The sequence below is a fragment of the Mobula birostris genome, chromosome 2 (assembly GCF_030028105.1).
Source record: "Mobula birostris isolate sMobBir1 chromosome 2, sMobBir1.hap1, whole genome shotgun sequence".
Classification (NCBI taxonomy): domain Eukaryota; kingdom Metazoa; phylum Chordata; class Chondrichthyes; order Myliobatiformes; family Myliobatidae; genus Mobula; species Mobula birostris.
The window spans coordinates 119,411,460-119,427,577 of NC_092371.1; the positions used below are offsets into that span (position 1 = coordinate 119,411,460).

The 16,118-nt window shown below is 40.9% G+C and overlaps 1 protein-coding gene across 4 annotated transcripts in view; it reads right to left on the reverse strand.

The window, feature by feature from the left end:
• Positions 1-16,118, reverse strand: part of anapc1 (anaphase promoting complex subunit 1) — a 232,455-nt gene that overhangs the window by 62,160 nt on the left and 154,177 nt on the right. For all 4 annotated transcript variants that reach the window (XM_072246952.1, XM_072246951.1, XM_072246958.1 and 1 more), the window contains 3 exons: positions 14,815-14,949; positions 13,373-13,455; positions 3,974-4,052 (listed from right to left, as the gene is read on the reverse strand). In XM_072246952.1, coding sequence (XP_072103053.1) covers positions 3,974-4,052; positions 13,373-13,455; positions 14,815-14,949 — 297 coding nt within the window. The remainder of the gene's footprint in view (positions 1-3,973; positions 4,053-13,372; positions 13,456-14,814; positions 14,950-16,118) is intronic.

Consider the following 16,118-nt stretch of genomic DNA (forward strand, 5'->3'; position numbering starts at 1 on the left):
TTAAAAATCTCAAATTTCTTGGTGTCAAATTTTGCCTGTTAAGACTCCTGTGTATCACCTCATGTGCAAAACTGCTGAAGCTGCTGGCTTAATACATGCTGTTCATGGTTTGCAGTGGGGTATACTGCTAAAGAGGAAGCAGGACAAAGAACCAAATCTAATTTCAAAGAGACCAGCGTGCCTGATGAGCAACAGAATTAGTAACATTTTTGTAAATGGATAAAATGCACAGGATGTAATATATACTGGGGCTTAAAATCTCTCATATGGTGTCATTAAGTAACAGAGTTACACAGAACACAAACAGGTCCTTTAGCCCAACTCATCCATCCTGAGATGCCTACCTCAGTAAGTCCCATTTGTGTTGACCCATAACCCTCTACCCAGTTTTCAATCCCTTAAAATATTTCCAAATCAAAGAAACTGAAAACATTTCCTTTAAATGTTGCAATTGTTTCAGCCTCTACTCCTTCCTCTGGCAGATCAATCTGCATTCCCACCACCATTTGCGTGAAAAATTTGACCCTCAGGTTCCCTTTAAGTTGTTCCCAACTCACCTTAAACCTATGTCCTCTAGTTTTAGAACACCCCCCCCAACCTGCGACCATTCACCCTACCTACACCCTTTATGATTTTATAAACCTTTAAGGTGACCCCTCAGCTTCCCTCGCTCCAGGGCAAACTTTCCAGCTTATCTAGTCTCTGTTATAGTTCAAGACCTTCAGTCCCAGTAACAAAAGTCCTGTGAAAGGCTTTCTTAGAGAACATCAAAATTATTTTCACCACAGGTGGTGATGCATTTTGTCATATCAATTCCATCTCCTTCACTGCAGCTTAGCAAGTTATTTTCCCACATGTCTATTCAATGACATTTTGAGGAACCTTGTCAGGATAACATGCATCTTCAAAGGGAGCTTGCTCATGGTGGCTCTATCATTCGCTTATTGTCTTTGTCCCATTTAGCATTAGAAGTTGCGGATCTGGGACGTGCTTGGGAGAGCACTGCAGTGCTCCATTGGTGAGGGAATGGATGCTGAATGTGGTAGATAAGGTATGAATCAATAGGCTGCTTTGCCTTGAATTGAACTGTGATCTTGAGTGATGTTGGAGCTGCACTTATTCAAACAAGCAGGGAACATGCAAATCCACTCCCAATATGAATTACAGACAAAAAAACAATTTCAGTTAGGAGTTGAGTTCGTCACATGATACCCAGCTACTGAATTTCTCTTGTAGCCAATATATGTACAGTGGCATGCAAAAGTTTGGGCACCCCCGGTCAAAATTTCTGTTACTGTGAATAGCTAAGCGAGTAAAAGATGAACTGATTTCCAAAAGGCATGAAGTTAAAGATGACGCATTTCTTTAATATTTTAAGCAAGAAAACTTTTTTATTCCATCTTTTACAGTTTCAAAATAACAAAAAAGGAGAAGGGCCTGAAGCAAAGGTTTGGGCACCCTGCATGGCAGTGCTTAGTAACACCCCCTTTGGCAAGTATCACAGCTTTTTGTAACCAGCTAAGAGTCTTTCAATTCTTGTTTGGGGGATTTTCGCCCATTCTTCCTTGCAAAAGGCTTCTAGTTCTGTGAAATTCTTGGGCCGTCTTGCATGCACTGCTCTTTTGAGGTCTATCCACAGATTTTCGATGATGCTTAGCTCGGGGGACTGTGAGGGCCAAGGCAAAACCTTCCGCTTCCGCCTCTTGAGGTAGTCCATTGTGGGTTTTGAGGTGTGTTTAGGATCAATTTCCCCCAGAATTAATAAAGTATGACTATGACTATTATCCTGTTGTAGAAGCCATCTTCTTTTCATCTTTGGCTTTTTTACAGATGGTGTGATGTTTACTTCCAGAATTTGCTGGTATTTAATTGAATTCATTCTTCCCTCTACCAGTAAATGTTCCCCATGCCACTGGCTGCAACACAAGCCAAAGCATGATCGATCCACCCCCGTGCTTCACAGTTGCAGAGGTGTTCTTTTCTGCACCCTTTTTTCTCTAAACATACCTTTGCTCATTGCGGCCAAAATTCAGCATCAGAAGTTTGCAAAGGAACATCTAAACAAGCCTGATTCATTTTGGAAACAAGTCCTGTGGACTGATGAAGTTAAAATAGAACTTTTTGGCCTCAATGAGCAAAGGTATGTTTGGAAGTGGAGGGTGTTTGGAACGTGGTACCAGGGTGCTGGCGAAGCCAATATGACTGAGGCATACAAGAGACTTTTAGACAGACACATAAATATGCAGGGAATAGATGGATACGGACACTGTATAGACAGAAGAAATTAGCTTAGTTAAGCATTTAATTCCTAGTTTGTCACCACATCGTGATCCGAAGGGCTTGTTCCTGTGCTGGACCACATTCCATGGATGAGACGGCATGGATAAATGAATTTGTGAACAGAAACTATACTTCAGACAGTGAGGCTTTCACATTTAATTCCAGGAATAGTGTCCAATTCAAAAACTATGACATCTGAGTGATGGAACAGGAATGAAGTCAGAACAGTTAAAATATTTTTTTTTACGGGGGGGGGGGAGGAATGGAATTCAAACCTGCATTCATTCATTCATCCTACATTGACTTGTACATTGTACGGTTTTAAACCCCATCCTTTCTCTTGCTGATGACACCACTCACGTCGGCAGAATCTGAGATGGTGACAAAGAGGCGTACTGGGTAGATCAGCTGGTTGGGCGGTGTTACAACCATAACCTTGCACTCAACATCAGCAAGACCAAGGAATTGGTTCTGGACTTCAGGAAGGGGAAGTCAGGAGAAAACACACTAGACCTAATTGAGGGATCAGTGGTGGAAAGGTGAGTAGCTTCAAGTTCCCGGGCATCAACATCTCAGAGGCTCTATCCTGGAACTAACACATTAATATAATCATGAAGATGGCACCCAGTGACAATATTTCATTAGGAGTTAGAGGTTAGTTTGTCACTAAAGACTATAGCAAACTTCTATAGACTTTGCCAAGTTGCAATATTGCTGGGTATGGAGGCTCCATTGCATAGAATTAAAAGAGGCTGCAAATTCAGCCAACCCCACCATTGGGGACATGTTCAAAGGAGGTGCCTGAAGAAGGGGGCATCCATCATTAAGAACCCTCACCCTCCGGGACATGCCCTCTTCTCATTACCACCACTGGGAAGGTGTTATAGGAGCCTGAAGACCCATACTGAACATTTTAGGAACAGTTTCCTCCGCTCTGTCATCATATTTCTGAACCATCCTTGAACACAAACTCACCGTTCCCCTTTTGCACTAATTAATTATATATATTTATGTAACTTATAGTAACTTTTATGCCTTGCAATGTACTGCTGTCACAAAACAACAAAGTTCAGTGACAATAAACCTGATTCTGTAAAGCATCATGTATGCTTTGTCTTTCCACCTGTTCACTTAATAGAAGACAGCTCCTTGCACCAGTATCTTGTGGTTCCTCAGTTCTGTTACAGTATCATTTAAGAAATGCATAATTCTGTACTTTTTTTTAGTAAATTGAGTCATCTATTCTACAAATTCTCTCACCATCTCCTGCATTCGTCCTCACACGCTTCACTTTATGCCAGACAATCTGGTACCAGCAACAAACTTCAAATCACATTCCTCAAGTTTTTATGTCTGAATTACTCATATTGCTTCAAAACAAATCGCTCCAAATAAATTCTGACAAGCCCAAGCACATCCATTTGCCCCAGTTGCCCCAGCTAATTTTCTTTATCATCTTGTCCAATTTAGGTATAGCTAAATACACCTTTTTGAAATCCATTCCGTACATAATGTCCTCGGCCCTTTATCTGAACACCATGTTCAATCTTTCTCTGCACATTTCTAGTAAATACAAAGCTTGTCTATGTTGATTTCATCCTAACAAATGAGAACATTTCTCCAGTTAAGTTTAGGCAAACAGCATTATCACAAGAATTCACTTCACATAATTTGTTCAAGTTTATTTACTTACTCGCATTAGAAGAAATTCTGGTTTCACAAAGTCCAACAAGTACTGAGTGTCTGGGACTCGAAGCCAGTCAGCAATCGATCTATGCAACAGAGAGGATGAGTTAGCTATTCAACATTACCTGTCATAACACAAGTGTCATTTTTCAAAAGCACGAAAGGTTTACCATAGAAGAATGTACCATAGATAACAGAGAATGATATAAAGTATAAATCACTGCAATAAATCATAAAATGCTGGAAATGATCAGCAAACTGAGCAGCATCTTTCAACAGGGAAACAGAGCAAAAAAATTCAGGTCCATCTAGAAATGTGATCAACCCAAAATGTTTTCTTTGCTTCTCTTTCCAGATAGAGATGACCTACTGACTATTGTACTACTTTATAATCTAATGACTATTCCGTAAGACATAAGAGCAGAATTAGGCTATTTGGCCCATCGAGTCTGCTCTGCCATTCAATGAGAGGTGGAGGCAGTGATCGTGTGGATTGATGACAGGCATCGATCGTGTGGATGGCCAGAGGCTTCTTCCCAGGGCTGAAATGGCTAACACGAGGGGGCATAGTTTTAAGGTGCCTTGAAATAGCTATAAGGGAGATGTCAGAGGTAAGTTTTTCACACAGAGAGTGGTGGTGCATGGAATGCACTGCCAGCGACAATGGTAGAGGTGGATACAATAGGGTTGTTTACGAGACTTGTAGATAGGCACACGGAGCTTAGAAAAATAGAAGTCTATGTGGTAAGGAAATTCTAGGCAGTTTCTAACATAGGTTACATGGTTGACACAACATTGTGGGCCGAAGAGCCTGTAACGTGCTGTACATTTGTATGTTCTATGTTCAATCATGGCTGATCCTTTCTTCTGCTCCTCAACCTGATGCCTCGGCTTTCTCTCCGTAACCTTTGATGCCATATCCAATCAAAAACCTATTAAGCTCTGCCTTAAATATACCAAGTGACCCAGCCTCCACAGCTGCCTGTGGTAATAAAATCCACAAATTCACCACCCTTTGGCTAAAGAAATTTCTCCACATCTCTGTTTTAAATGGACGTCCCTCTATCCTCAGGCTGTGCCCTCTTGTCCTAGACACCTCACCATGGGAAACATCCTTTCCACATCTACTCTGTCTAGGCCTTTCAACATTCAAAAGGTTTCAATGAGAAACCCCTCATCCTCTTAAATTCCAGCGAGTACAGACCCAGAGCCATCAAACGTTCCTCGTATGATAACCCTTTCATTCCTGGAATTATCCTTGGGCTCTTAGCTTGGTAAGCAGTCTCATGTGTGGCACCTTGTCAAAGGCCTTCTGAAAATCCAAATATACAATATCCACTGCATCCCCTTTACCCAGCCTACTTGTAATCTCCTCAAAGAATTCCAACAGGTTCGTAAGGCAAGATTTTCCCTTCAAGAAACCATGCTGACTTTGTCCTATCTTGTCTTGTCTCACCAAGTACTTCATAATCTCTTCCCTAACAATTGACTCCAACTTCTTCCCAACCACTGAGGTCAGGATAACCGGTCTATAATTTCCTTTCTGCTGCCCCTCTCCTTTCTTAAAGAGTGGAGTGACATTTGCAATTTTCCAGTCCTCCGGCGCCATGCCAGAGTCCAATATTCTTAAAAGATCATTACTAATGCCTCCACAATCTCTACTGCTACCTCTTTCAGAAACATAGGGGTGCAGTTCATCTGGTCCAGGTCCAGGTGTACCCTTCAGTCTTTCAGCTTTTTGAGCACCTTCTCCCTTGTAATAGCAACTGCACTCACTTCTCTTCCCTCACACCATTCAACATCTGGCACATTGCTGGTGTCTTCCACAGTGAAGACTGATGCAAAATATTTATTTAGTTCATCTGCCATCTCCTTGTTCCCCCATTATTATTTCTCTGGTCGCATTTTCTAGCAGTCCTATATCCACTCTCATCTCCCATTTATTTCTTACATACTTGAAAAAGCTTTTACTCTCCTCTTTGACATTGTTTGTAGCTTGCTTTCATATTTCAATGTTTCCCTCTTAACAATTCTTTTAGGTTCTCTCTGTAGGGTTATAAAAGCTTCCCAATCCTGTCTTCTGACAAATTTTTACTTTGTTGTATGCCCTTTCTATTGCTTTTACATTAGCTTTGACTTCCATTGTTCAGCCACAGTTGTGCTATTTTGCCATTCATAACTCATGAACCCATGCTGACCACTCCATGAGTAATGGAAAGAAAAAAATATGGGAGTTAAACCAGAAATCTCCCATCTGTAATGGAGAGAAAGTCAAAATGAGATACCACACATTCCTCACCCATATAAAAATCCTCCTATCTTCCCACACTTAGACTAAAATAGAACATATGCTTAAAGCCATACACTGCTTGAAACTTCACTATTTATTCCAAAGAACAGTCTCAAGTTCAGATGCAGCATAATTTGCCTTATGCTTTTGGTTAGGACATTTCTTACCAGCCTTTCGTTTAGTCTCACACAGGCTTACTTTACTGTGCATATATTTGTCTTTCACAGTTTCAGGTGCCTAAGAGGCAGAAGTGGAACAGTCAACTAACCAGCTCTAATCTGAAGCTCCCATCCACTAGCAGCTATCTCTGTAGTGACAAGGAACAAGACGATCACCTACTGAGAATTTTGTTTTAAATTCCACTTTTTGGGATGTGGGCATAACAGAAAACGCAACATTAACTGCCCATCCTTAATAGCTCTTGAGAAGGTGGTGGAGTGGAGCTGCCACCTTGAACCGCAATTGTTGTCCACTTGAAGCTACTAAAGGACTTATTGGATGGAGAGTTCTGGGATTTAAATGGATCAATGGAGAGTGAACAGGTGTGTGTGTGTGTTTGTGTGTGTGTGTGTGTGTGTGTGTGTGTGTGTGTGTGTGTGTGAATGAATGTATCTATCAAGAAGGGTCATTGAAGCAGTGTGCACACACTGCACTTGCCACTTTAGTCCTACTTGGGTTTGAGAATTACTGACAGGAATTTAGTCAGAGCTGAGTTTATTGCCACATGTACAAGAAAATTTATGCGCAGGTATAATAATAAACTTACTTGTGGCAGCAACACAGGCACATATCACCACATAAGCAATGCTCACATGAAAATAACATATATTAAGCATAATTAAGCATAAATTTTCCCTGAAGGGAAAATCTTGCCTTACGAACCTGTTGGAATTTTTGAGATTACATGTAGGATGGATAAAGGGGATGCAGTGGATATTGTATATTTGGACTTTCAGAAGGCATTTGACAAGGTGCCACACATGAGACTGCTTACCAAGCTAAGAGCCCATGGATAATTCCAGGAATGAAAGGGTTATCATATGAGGAATGTTTGATGGCTCTGGGTCTGTACTCGCTGGAATTTAAGAGGATGAGGGGTTTCTCATTGAAGCCTTTTGAATGTTGAAAGGTCTAGATAGAGTAGATGTGGAAAGGATGTTTCCCATGGTGGGGGAGTCTACGACAAGAGAATGCTTAAAGATTGCGTTTTTAAGCATAAACACAATCTTTACAAGGCAACACAACCGAATCAAAAAAGTGCTTTTCAGTTCAAGGTGGTCTTTATGTTGCTGAACTGTGCTGATGAGGGATTTGCCGGCTGGTTCAAGTACTAAATGGTTGAAGGGAAGTAGCCATTCTTGAACCTGGTGGTGTGGGACTTCAGTCTTCTGTACCTCCTGCCAGATGGAAGCCGTGAAAAGATGGCACAGCCCAGATGGTGGGGATCTTTTAAGATAGATGTTACCTTCCTGAGGCTGTCTCTCCTGTATATACTACCAATGGTGGGGAGGGAAGTGCCCAGGATGGGCAGAGTCCATTACTCACTGTAGCTTCTTATGTTCCTATGCATTTGAAATACTGTGCCAGGCCATGAAGCAAGCACTCAGCTTACTTTCAACTGTGTATCTGTAGACGTTTGTAGAGTGTTTGGTGACAAGTTGAACCTCCTCAAAATCCTAAAAAAGTAAATATGCAAGTACACTTTCCTTATGATTGGATCCATGTGCTGCATCCATGTGTTGGACCCAGAGCAGGTTATCTAATATGTTAACACCCAAGAACTTAAAGCTGCTGAATCTCTCCACTGTCAACTCTCCAATGTTGATTGGCACATGTGAGCTCTCCTTCCGTACCCTGAACTCAGCAATCAGCTCGTTAGTTAATGATGTTGAATGCGAGATTGTTTTGTGCAATCATTCAGCTAGGTACTCATCTCACTCTGGTAAGCTGACTTCTTACCACCTCAAGATTTGTCCAACAAAAGTATTGTTCTAGGCAAACGTGAAGGTCCCATTGGAGCTGTGGCTAGCCGCACAGTTATATGTGCACAGGTTGAAGAATGGACATTAAGCACTCAACCTTGAAGTGTATCTGTGCTGGCCTGTACAGAGGAGATGTTATCAACCCTCACTGACTGCGGTATGCCAATGAACAAATTGAGTATTCTGTAACAGAGGGAGGACAGCATGCAGGAGTGGGCTGAGAAGTGGCAGATGGAGTTCTTCCGGAGAAGTGTGAGGTGGTACACTTTGGAAGGACAAACTCCAAGGCAGAGTACAAAGTAAATGGCAGGATATTTGGTAGTGTGGAGGAGCAGAGGGATCTGGGGGTACATGTCCACAGATCCCTGAAAGTTGTCTCACAGGTAGATATGGTAGTTAAGAAAGCTTATGGGGTGTTAGCTTTCATAAGTCGAGGGCTAGAGTTTAAGAGTTACGATGTAATGATGCAGCTCTATAAAACTCTGGTTAGGCCACGGAGTACTGTGTCCAGTTCTGGTCGCCTCACTATAGGAAGGATGTGGAAGCATTGGAAAGGGTACAGAGGAGATTTACCAGGATGCTGCCTGGTTTAGAGAGTTTGGATTATGATCAGAGATTAAGGGAGCTAGGGCTTTACTCTCTGGAGAGAAGGACGATGAGAGGTGACATGATAGAGGTATACTAGATATTAAGAGGAGTAGATAGCGTGGATAGCCAGTGCCTCTTCCCCAGGACGCCACTGCTCAATACAAGAGGACATGGCTTTAAGGTAAGGGGTGGGAAGTTCAAGGGGATGTTAGAGTTGTTGTGTTTTTTACTCAGAGAGTGGTTGGTGCGTGGAATGCACTGCCTGAGTCAGTGGTGGAGGCAGATACACTGGTGAAATTTAAGAGACTACTAGACAGATATATGGAGGAATTTAAGGTGGGGTGTTATATGGGAGGCAGGGTTTGAGGGTCAGCACAACATTGTGGGCCGAAGGGCCTGTACTGTGCTGTACTATTCTATGTTCTATGTACAGAGGCCCAGATCTTGAAGCTTGATGAGGTTTGATGGGATGATTGTGTTGCATGCCAAGTTGTAATCAATGAAAAGCAGCCTAATGTATGACGAGAAGTCCTGACTTCGCCCCTTTCTTTCCAGTCCTGATGAAGGGTCTCAGCCCAAACCGTCGACTGTTTACTCTTTTCCATAGATGTTGCCTGATTGCTCAGTTCCTCCAGCATTTTGTGTGTGTGTTGCTTTGGATTTCCGGAATCCGCAGATTTTCTTGTGTTTCTAATATACGGCAAGTTCCTGTTGTGCAGCTGGTTCAGAACAGAGTGAAGACCCAGAAAAATCGTATCTACTGTTGACCTGTTGTGGTGGGGAGCTAATTAGAGTAGATCCTGGTCGCCTCTAAGGCAGCAGCTGATTTGCACCATAACCAAGTTCTCAAAGCGCTTTATTATATTTGATTCATGTGCCAATGGATGGTATGATGCAAATCACCATGTTCTTCTTGGGCTCCGGTACAATAGATACCTTTTTGAAGCAGGTGGAAACCACTCACAGCAGAAGCACGAGATTGAGTTTGTCCATAAATACTGAAGTAAATGAGTAGCTCCAGTTCTTGTGTCAATGGTAGATGGTACACACCAGCCTTTAATAGAAGTTCTTGGTATTCAGGGGTGCCAATAAGCAAGAATGAGGAGATGGAATGGGAGAAGTATAAAACCTGCTGCTGCCTTGGTTACTTTCTGCATCCATGGATTCAGATGTATCTTGAACTTCCGGAGTAATCTCAGCAATAAAATTTGAAGGTGTACAAAGTCTAATCATGAAATGCTGCATATCTCTCTGCCCAAGATTCAGACTCCACAAGAAAGCTGGGAACCGCAGGCTAAAATTTGCAAATGTACTAATCTTTAGCCATTCCAAAGCTAATGTAACTAGAACTGTCAGCTGTTTAAAAAAACTGTAAATTTCATTATTGCGTCAAGTTTATTTTATATTAGAGTTAAATCTTAACATCTAGCTTTTGCCAAAGTAAATTTAGCGAGTCAGTTTAAGTTAACAACTCATTGCACATGTACAGAACATAACTAGGACAAATTTTACTGATAATAATATTCAGTAAAACGCTGTTTGTTCTGATGTTTTACAGGTTCTGAAATTATTTGTAAAATTGGCGAGTGAAACAGAGCTGGGAGGTGGTGTGAATTGTGAGGAGGATGTAGAAAGACTTTGGGGACATAGAAAGGCTGGGCAAATGGATTAGGACATGGCAGATAAAATATACCGCAGAAAGAGGTCACTTTTGCCAAACTACTTGACATAATTTTAATATATTTTAAACGGCCAGAGACTGAAATGTTGGTGTTCATAGGGAGCTGGTAAGCAAATCAGCAAAAGCTAATAAGAAGGTTTAGCAAGCAATTACAAAGGCAACTAGTAGATTAGCCTTTAACACAAGAGTATTTGAGTAGAAGAGAAAGACATCTTACTGCAATTACATTGGACTTAATGAGAACACACCTGGAATGCTTGTGAAGGAAAAATGGAATGTAACTAAGATTCACAAATTGATCCCTCAGGAGGCTGAGATTCTTGGAAGAGCAGAGGATATCAATATATTTTCTTGAGTTACAAAGGATGATAAGTGATCTCACTGAACTATATACAATTCTTATGGGACAACAGAAAAGGCTCAGAGATGATACTTCCCCAGCTGAAAAGAGCAGAACCAGGGGTTACAGTCTCAAAATAAGGGATCAGATGAGAAGATATTCTTTCATGTGGAGGACCATGGAGACCCAGTCACTGAGTACATTCAAGAGAGAGACCTGGAGGTTTTGAAAACTGAGACAATCGATAAATGTAGGATGAGTGCATGGAAATGGTGTTGAGCAAAATGGATTTGCTAATTGAGAGGAACTAGGAATGGATCATTAAAAAAAGAACTCAAGTAATCACAGTGGAAGGCTGTGGATTCCGTGTCAACTGACCAAATGTTTCAATATAAAGGGAATCAACAGGAAAGATAGAAAAAAATTAATTTGACTGTTCGTAGAGTTAATGACCAGGGATCAAAGTTTAAAATGGGAGTCTGGATAGAACTTTGGAACTCACACTCTTCTTCCATTTAGTGGCCCTCTACAAGCATAAGAATTTAAAGCAGGAGCAGACCACATGTCTACTGCATTGTTTAATAAAATCAAAGCTTCAATGTTGCATTCCTATCTTGCCTAGAAAACTTTATCTCCCTTGCATATCAAGCTTCCATCTAACTTCAAAACATTCAAAAATTCTTGTTTCGAACAAGTGTTCCAAAGCTCCTCATCCCTGTCCTGTCTTAATTGTGCAATTGTTATTTCTAAACAGTCACCCCTAGTTCTAGATTTTCTCCCAAGAGTAAATGCTTTCTACAATTCCGCCCTTTCAAGACTTTGCAGATTATTACATGTTTCAATAGCGATCATACAGCATGGAATCAGGCCCTTCGATTAAAACTTGCCCATGCTGACCGAGTTGCCTCTTTAACCCAATCTCATTTACCTGCACTTGACCCACTTCCTCCCTAAAAACTTTACAATCTCTGAATCTATCCAAATTTCTTTTAAACCTATTTGAATACACCTCTACCACTTCCTCTACTGGTTTTGTTCCATATATCCATCACAGACTATGTGAAAAACTGCCCCCCTCAGGTCCCCTTTAAATCTTACCCTTCTCGCAGTAAAATTATACTAACTAGTTCTAAACATAACCATCCTTGGAAAAAGACACTTAACAACCCGTCTTATCTATGGCCCTCATAATTTTATAATCCTAAATTCACCACTTAGCCTCCTCTGCACCTCGAAAAACAGGCCCCTGAACTATCTAGTCTCTCCTTTTAACTCAAGCTCACCAGTCCCAGCATCACTGTGAATCATACCTGCATTCTCTTGCAGGGGTTCCCAATCTTTTTCATGCCATGGACCCCTACTGTTATATATATGGACCCCAGATTGGGAACCCCTGCTCTGTAGGTTAATCATATTCTTCCTACAACATGGTGACCAAAACTGCACAATCCTCCCTCACCAATGTCCTATGCAGCTTAACATGAAGATCAGACACCTGCTCTGAATGCCTCATCTGATGAAGGCATACACATCTTCTTCACCACATTATCGATTTGAGCTGTCACTTTCAGTGAACTATGCAACTGTACCTCCAGGTCCTTCTGTTCTACAGCATCTTTCATGACCCTGTCATTTACTGTGCAAGTCCTGCCCTGCTTTAACTTCCCAAAATGCATCACGTTTCTTCTTCTGAACTCCAGTGAATAAGTATTTCTGAACGCTATGGCAACTGTTAAGTCTTGGACTGAGCAATTTATGTTAAGCAAGTCTTTTGTTTTTACAGGGTTAGGGCTAAGAAAGGTGAAAAGGGAAAGGTCACAGGAATTAAACTACTGAAATGGTACAACGGGTTAAGTGGGCAACAGTTGGTCTTACATTCCACCCTATTTTGAAGTCAGATACTCTGGAATACACCAGGGATTAGATTTTACAGCCTACCTCAGGAGAAATTATATAGGGAAACAAAGAAATGGTGGACAAATTAAATTATATTTTTTTTCTGTTGTCAGGCACAAAAAGCATATTTCAAAAAGCAAAGGGATGATGGATATAGCAAAATCATTCATCTCTATAAAGGAGTAGGTGGGAAAATTAAATCTACAGACAAATGCTAGAGATATTAAATATAAAAAGAACATGCTGAAATACGTCAGGCAGCAACAGTGGAGAGAGGAACGGAGTTGATAATTTAGGTCAAAAACCTTTTGTCAGAATCGGGACAGGTGTTGCTGTTGGAATGAGAAGTGGGAACTGGATGTCATTTAGTATTCGGGCAAGTCAAAAAAACATCCACTTTAAAGTAGCTGTGACGTGGAATCTACTGACTGAATAAATAGCAAAATCACATTAATTATAAATTTTAAGAGAGAACAGCATTAAATACTCAAAAGGAAGAATTTCCCAGATCTATTGGGAAAGAACAGGGACATTAAACAACTCCTTCAAAGAGTTAGCATGGGTATTGTGGTAAAGTCCAATCACAGTCCTTTGCTTAGCTGCATTATGTTACCTCTTATATACCACACCTGTTGTTTGTTTTCAGATAGAGTAAGGCTAATGCCAGGGTGGCTCCAGGACATGTGACATCCACATTCACAGTGTCCCCTTCCTGTCAAAGAGCAGAATTACAATCAGAAAGAATTAACAATGAAATCAAATTCTACTTCCAGTACAACAGTCCACATCTCCAACGGTAAACACCCAAAGTGCAGAAGCAGACAAACGTTCAAAATCTTAAAGATAATAAGCGCTCGGAAGTTTAAAAAAAAAATCCATGCTTTGTTGTGAGGATCGTCAATGAGGTCAGCTACAATTAGATTGTTTGCTTATTGGGATGCAGCACAGAGAAGGCCCTTCTGGCCCTTTGAGTTACGCCACCCAGCAATCCCCTGATTTAACCCGAGCCTTATCATCAAACAATTTATGATGACTAATTAACCTACAAACCGGTACGTCTTCGGACTGTGGAAGGAAACCGGAGCACCTGGACGAAACACACGCGGTCCCGGGGAGAACGTACAAACCCCTTACAGGCAGCAGCAGGGACTGAACCCAGATCGCCCGCACTGTAAAACTTTGTGGTAACCGCTAAGCTTAATTGTAAATTAGGCCTTAAGACCTTTAAGTGACGTTATTAATGGAATGGATGCAGAACAAATTCACAAAGATAACTCAAAATGAGTTCTCAGCAACAAAATAAAAAATAAAAGGGCAGGGAATCTGTTCATAAAGACAGAAAGAGTTCAGAGGAGAAGGCAGACCAGGAGTTTCTGGTTATGTGGGAATGAATGATCATTAATGAAAGTTCAAAGCAGTTGGTGGTTGGTTAGACTGAAGTATTTTAAAATTTATTTTTTCAAGCATTTCTTGCAATGTGGAATACCTGCCAGAAATAGTGGCAGACATACTCTTTAAGGAAGTAGACAGAAAATTGAAATTAAACAAGTATTGAGAAAGAACAGGAGAATATACCAGACAGAATAAATGGACAGCAATTTTCAGAGAGCCAGCATACACACGCATGATGTGTTGAAATTTATTGTTTTACGCTATGCAATATTTACTCATTTCACATTAAAAACCCTTGGAGCGGCACCGCTAGGAGAGCTGTTACTTCACAGCAACAGAGATGTGGTTCAGTCCTGACCTTGCATGCTATTTTGTGTGGGGTTTGTATGTTCGCCCCCTTGTTTGCTTTGGTTTCTTCTTCTACCCAAAGATCTGCAGGTTGCTAGCTTAACTGTCATTAGTGTGCTACTGAGTGGTAGAATTTGGGGGAGGGGGGCGAGAAGGAGGCAAGAATGTGGAGAGAACAAAATGGATGACTGATGGTTGGCACAGAGTTGGTGGGCCAAAGGGTGTGTTACCATGTTGTATGTCTCTAAGACTCTAAATCTGCCATTTGGGCTCTGTAACAGTTGTTCAATAGCATCCACCAACAACTTAAGAACAAAACAGAATTACAGACCTTAATTTGATAACTGGGTGATTTATGCTTTTCTCTGAGGATTCCAGACTGGGCACGTCTGTGGCCTCCTACCATGTACTGGTACAGCTGGTCTGGGACATTCAGGTCAGACATCCCAATGAGATTACTCCCATGCTGCAAGACAAGGTATCATTACCTCAAAGAGATGCAATTACCAGCTCAGAAAATTGCTATTGCCCAGCTGCAGACCACATGTAATCTGCACCATCAAAAATTCTGCTGCAACCAAAAAGACAAATTGATCCCCTAAGATAATCAAATGAAACCAGAAAGCATACATCTCTACTGAACAACACTGCTTGCTTACCCTTCTCATGCTCAAGGCAAGTATGCAAAATGACAGCACTTCATTGCCCTTGTCTGTCCATGAAAATTCGATCAAGTTGTTGTAACTTCTATCCCAATATTCAGTCTTAGTCTCAACTCGATGGCTATTCAATTCTTGTTGAAAGGTGACATCAGCAGAGGATCAACTAATTTGAAGGTTCCTTTCAGATCTTCACATGGCCATTGGGAAGGAGCAGATTGACTTTCAAATTCTGTTTCACAGCTCTGCAGCTTTAGTTCAATTTAAAACAATGTGTTCACGACTACATTACCTGCATCTCTCAACTTACAAACTTGTTGCCTTTTCTATACTCTCTCTGCAATAAAGACATTCAGCTCTGTAAGCCTTAGTTGAAGTGCTACCAACAGTCTTGCTTCATTGCTGAACTCTTTCCAAAAGATGACTTTGAAGTCAGAATAGCAAAATACGAATGTACGAAAAGGTCAACATTATTATTCCTTGCCACTTTATCAGAAGTCCCAACAGATTCAAGCCAGTATTCACAGTTTCATACTGATGAAAATTGCATAGAAATTCATTTTGTTTTCTAATTTTGCTAATTCCATTTGCCAAACAGATAAATATAAAAGATATATGCAGGAGAAATTATCTATAATAATATCTACTCAGAAATTTAACTTTCTCAAAGATCTTTGAATATTAACAATTCTTGAATTAAATAGCATAAATAACCTGCTAAATCAGGGGTTCTCAACCAGCGGTTCACAGATCCCTCAGTTAACGGTACAGGCCCATGGCATAAAAATGTTAGGAACCACTGTACTAAATGGTGCACAACTACTTTGAGATTTCTTTTCAATAACAGCATCCAATTTCGAACACATCAGCAACCTGCATTAAGTAGAGATCTACAGATTTTATTGCCACAGAGAGCAAGTCTTTAGGTGTCTTTAAGGCAAAGAATGATAGGTCCTTCATTGGTATATGGCTCAGG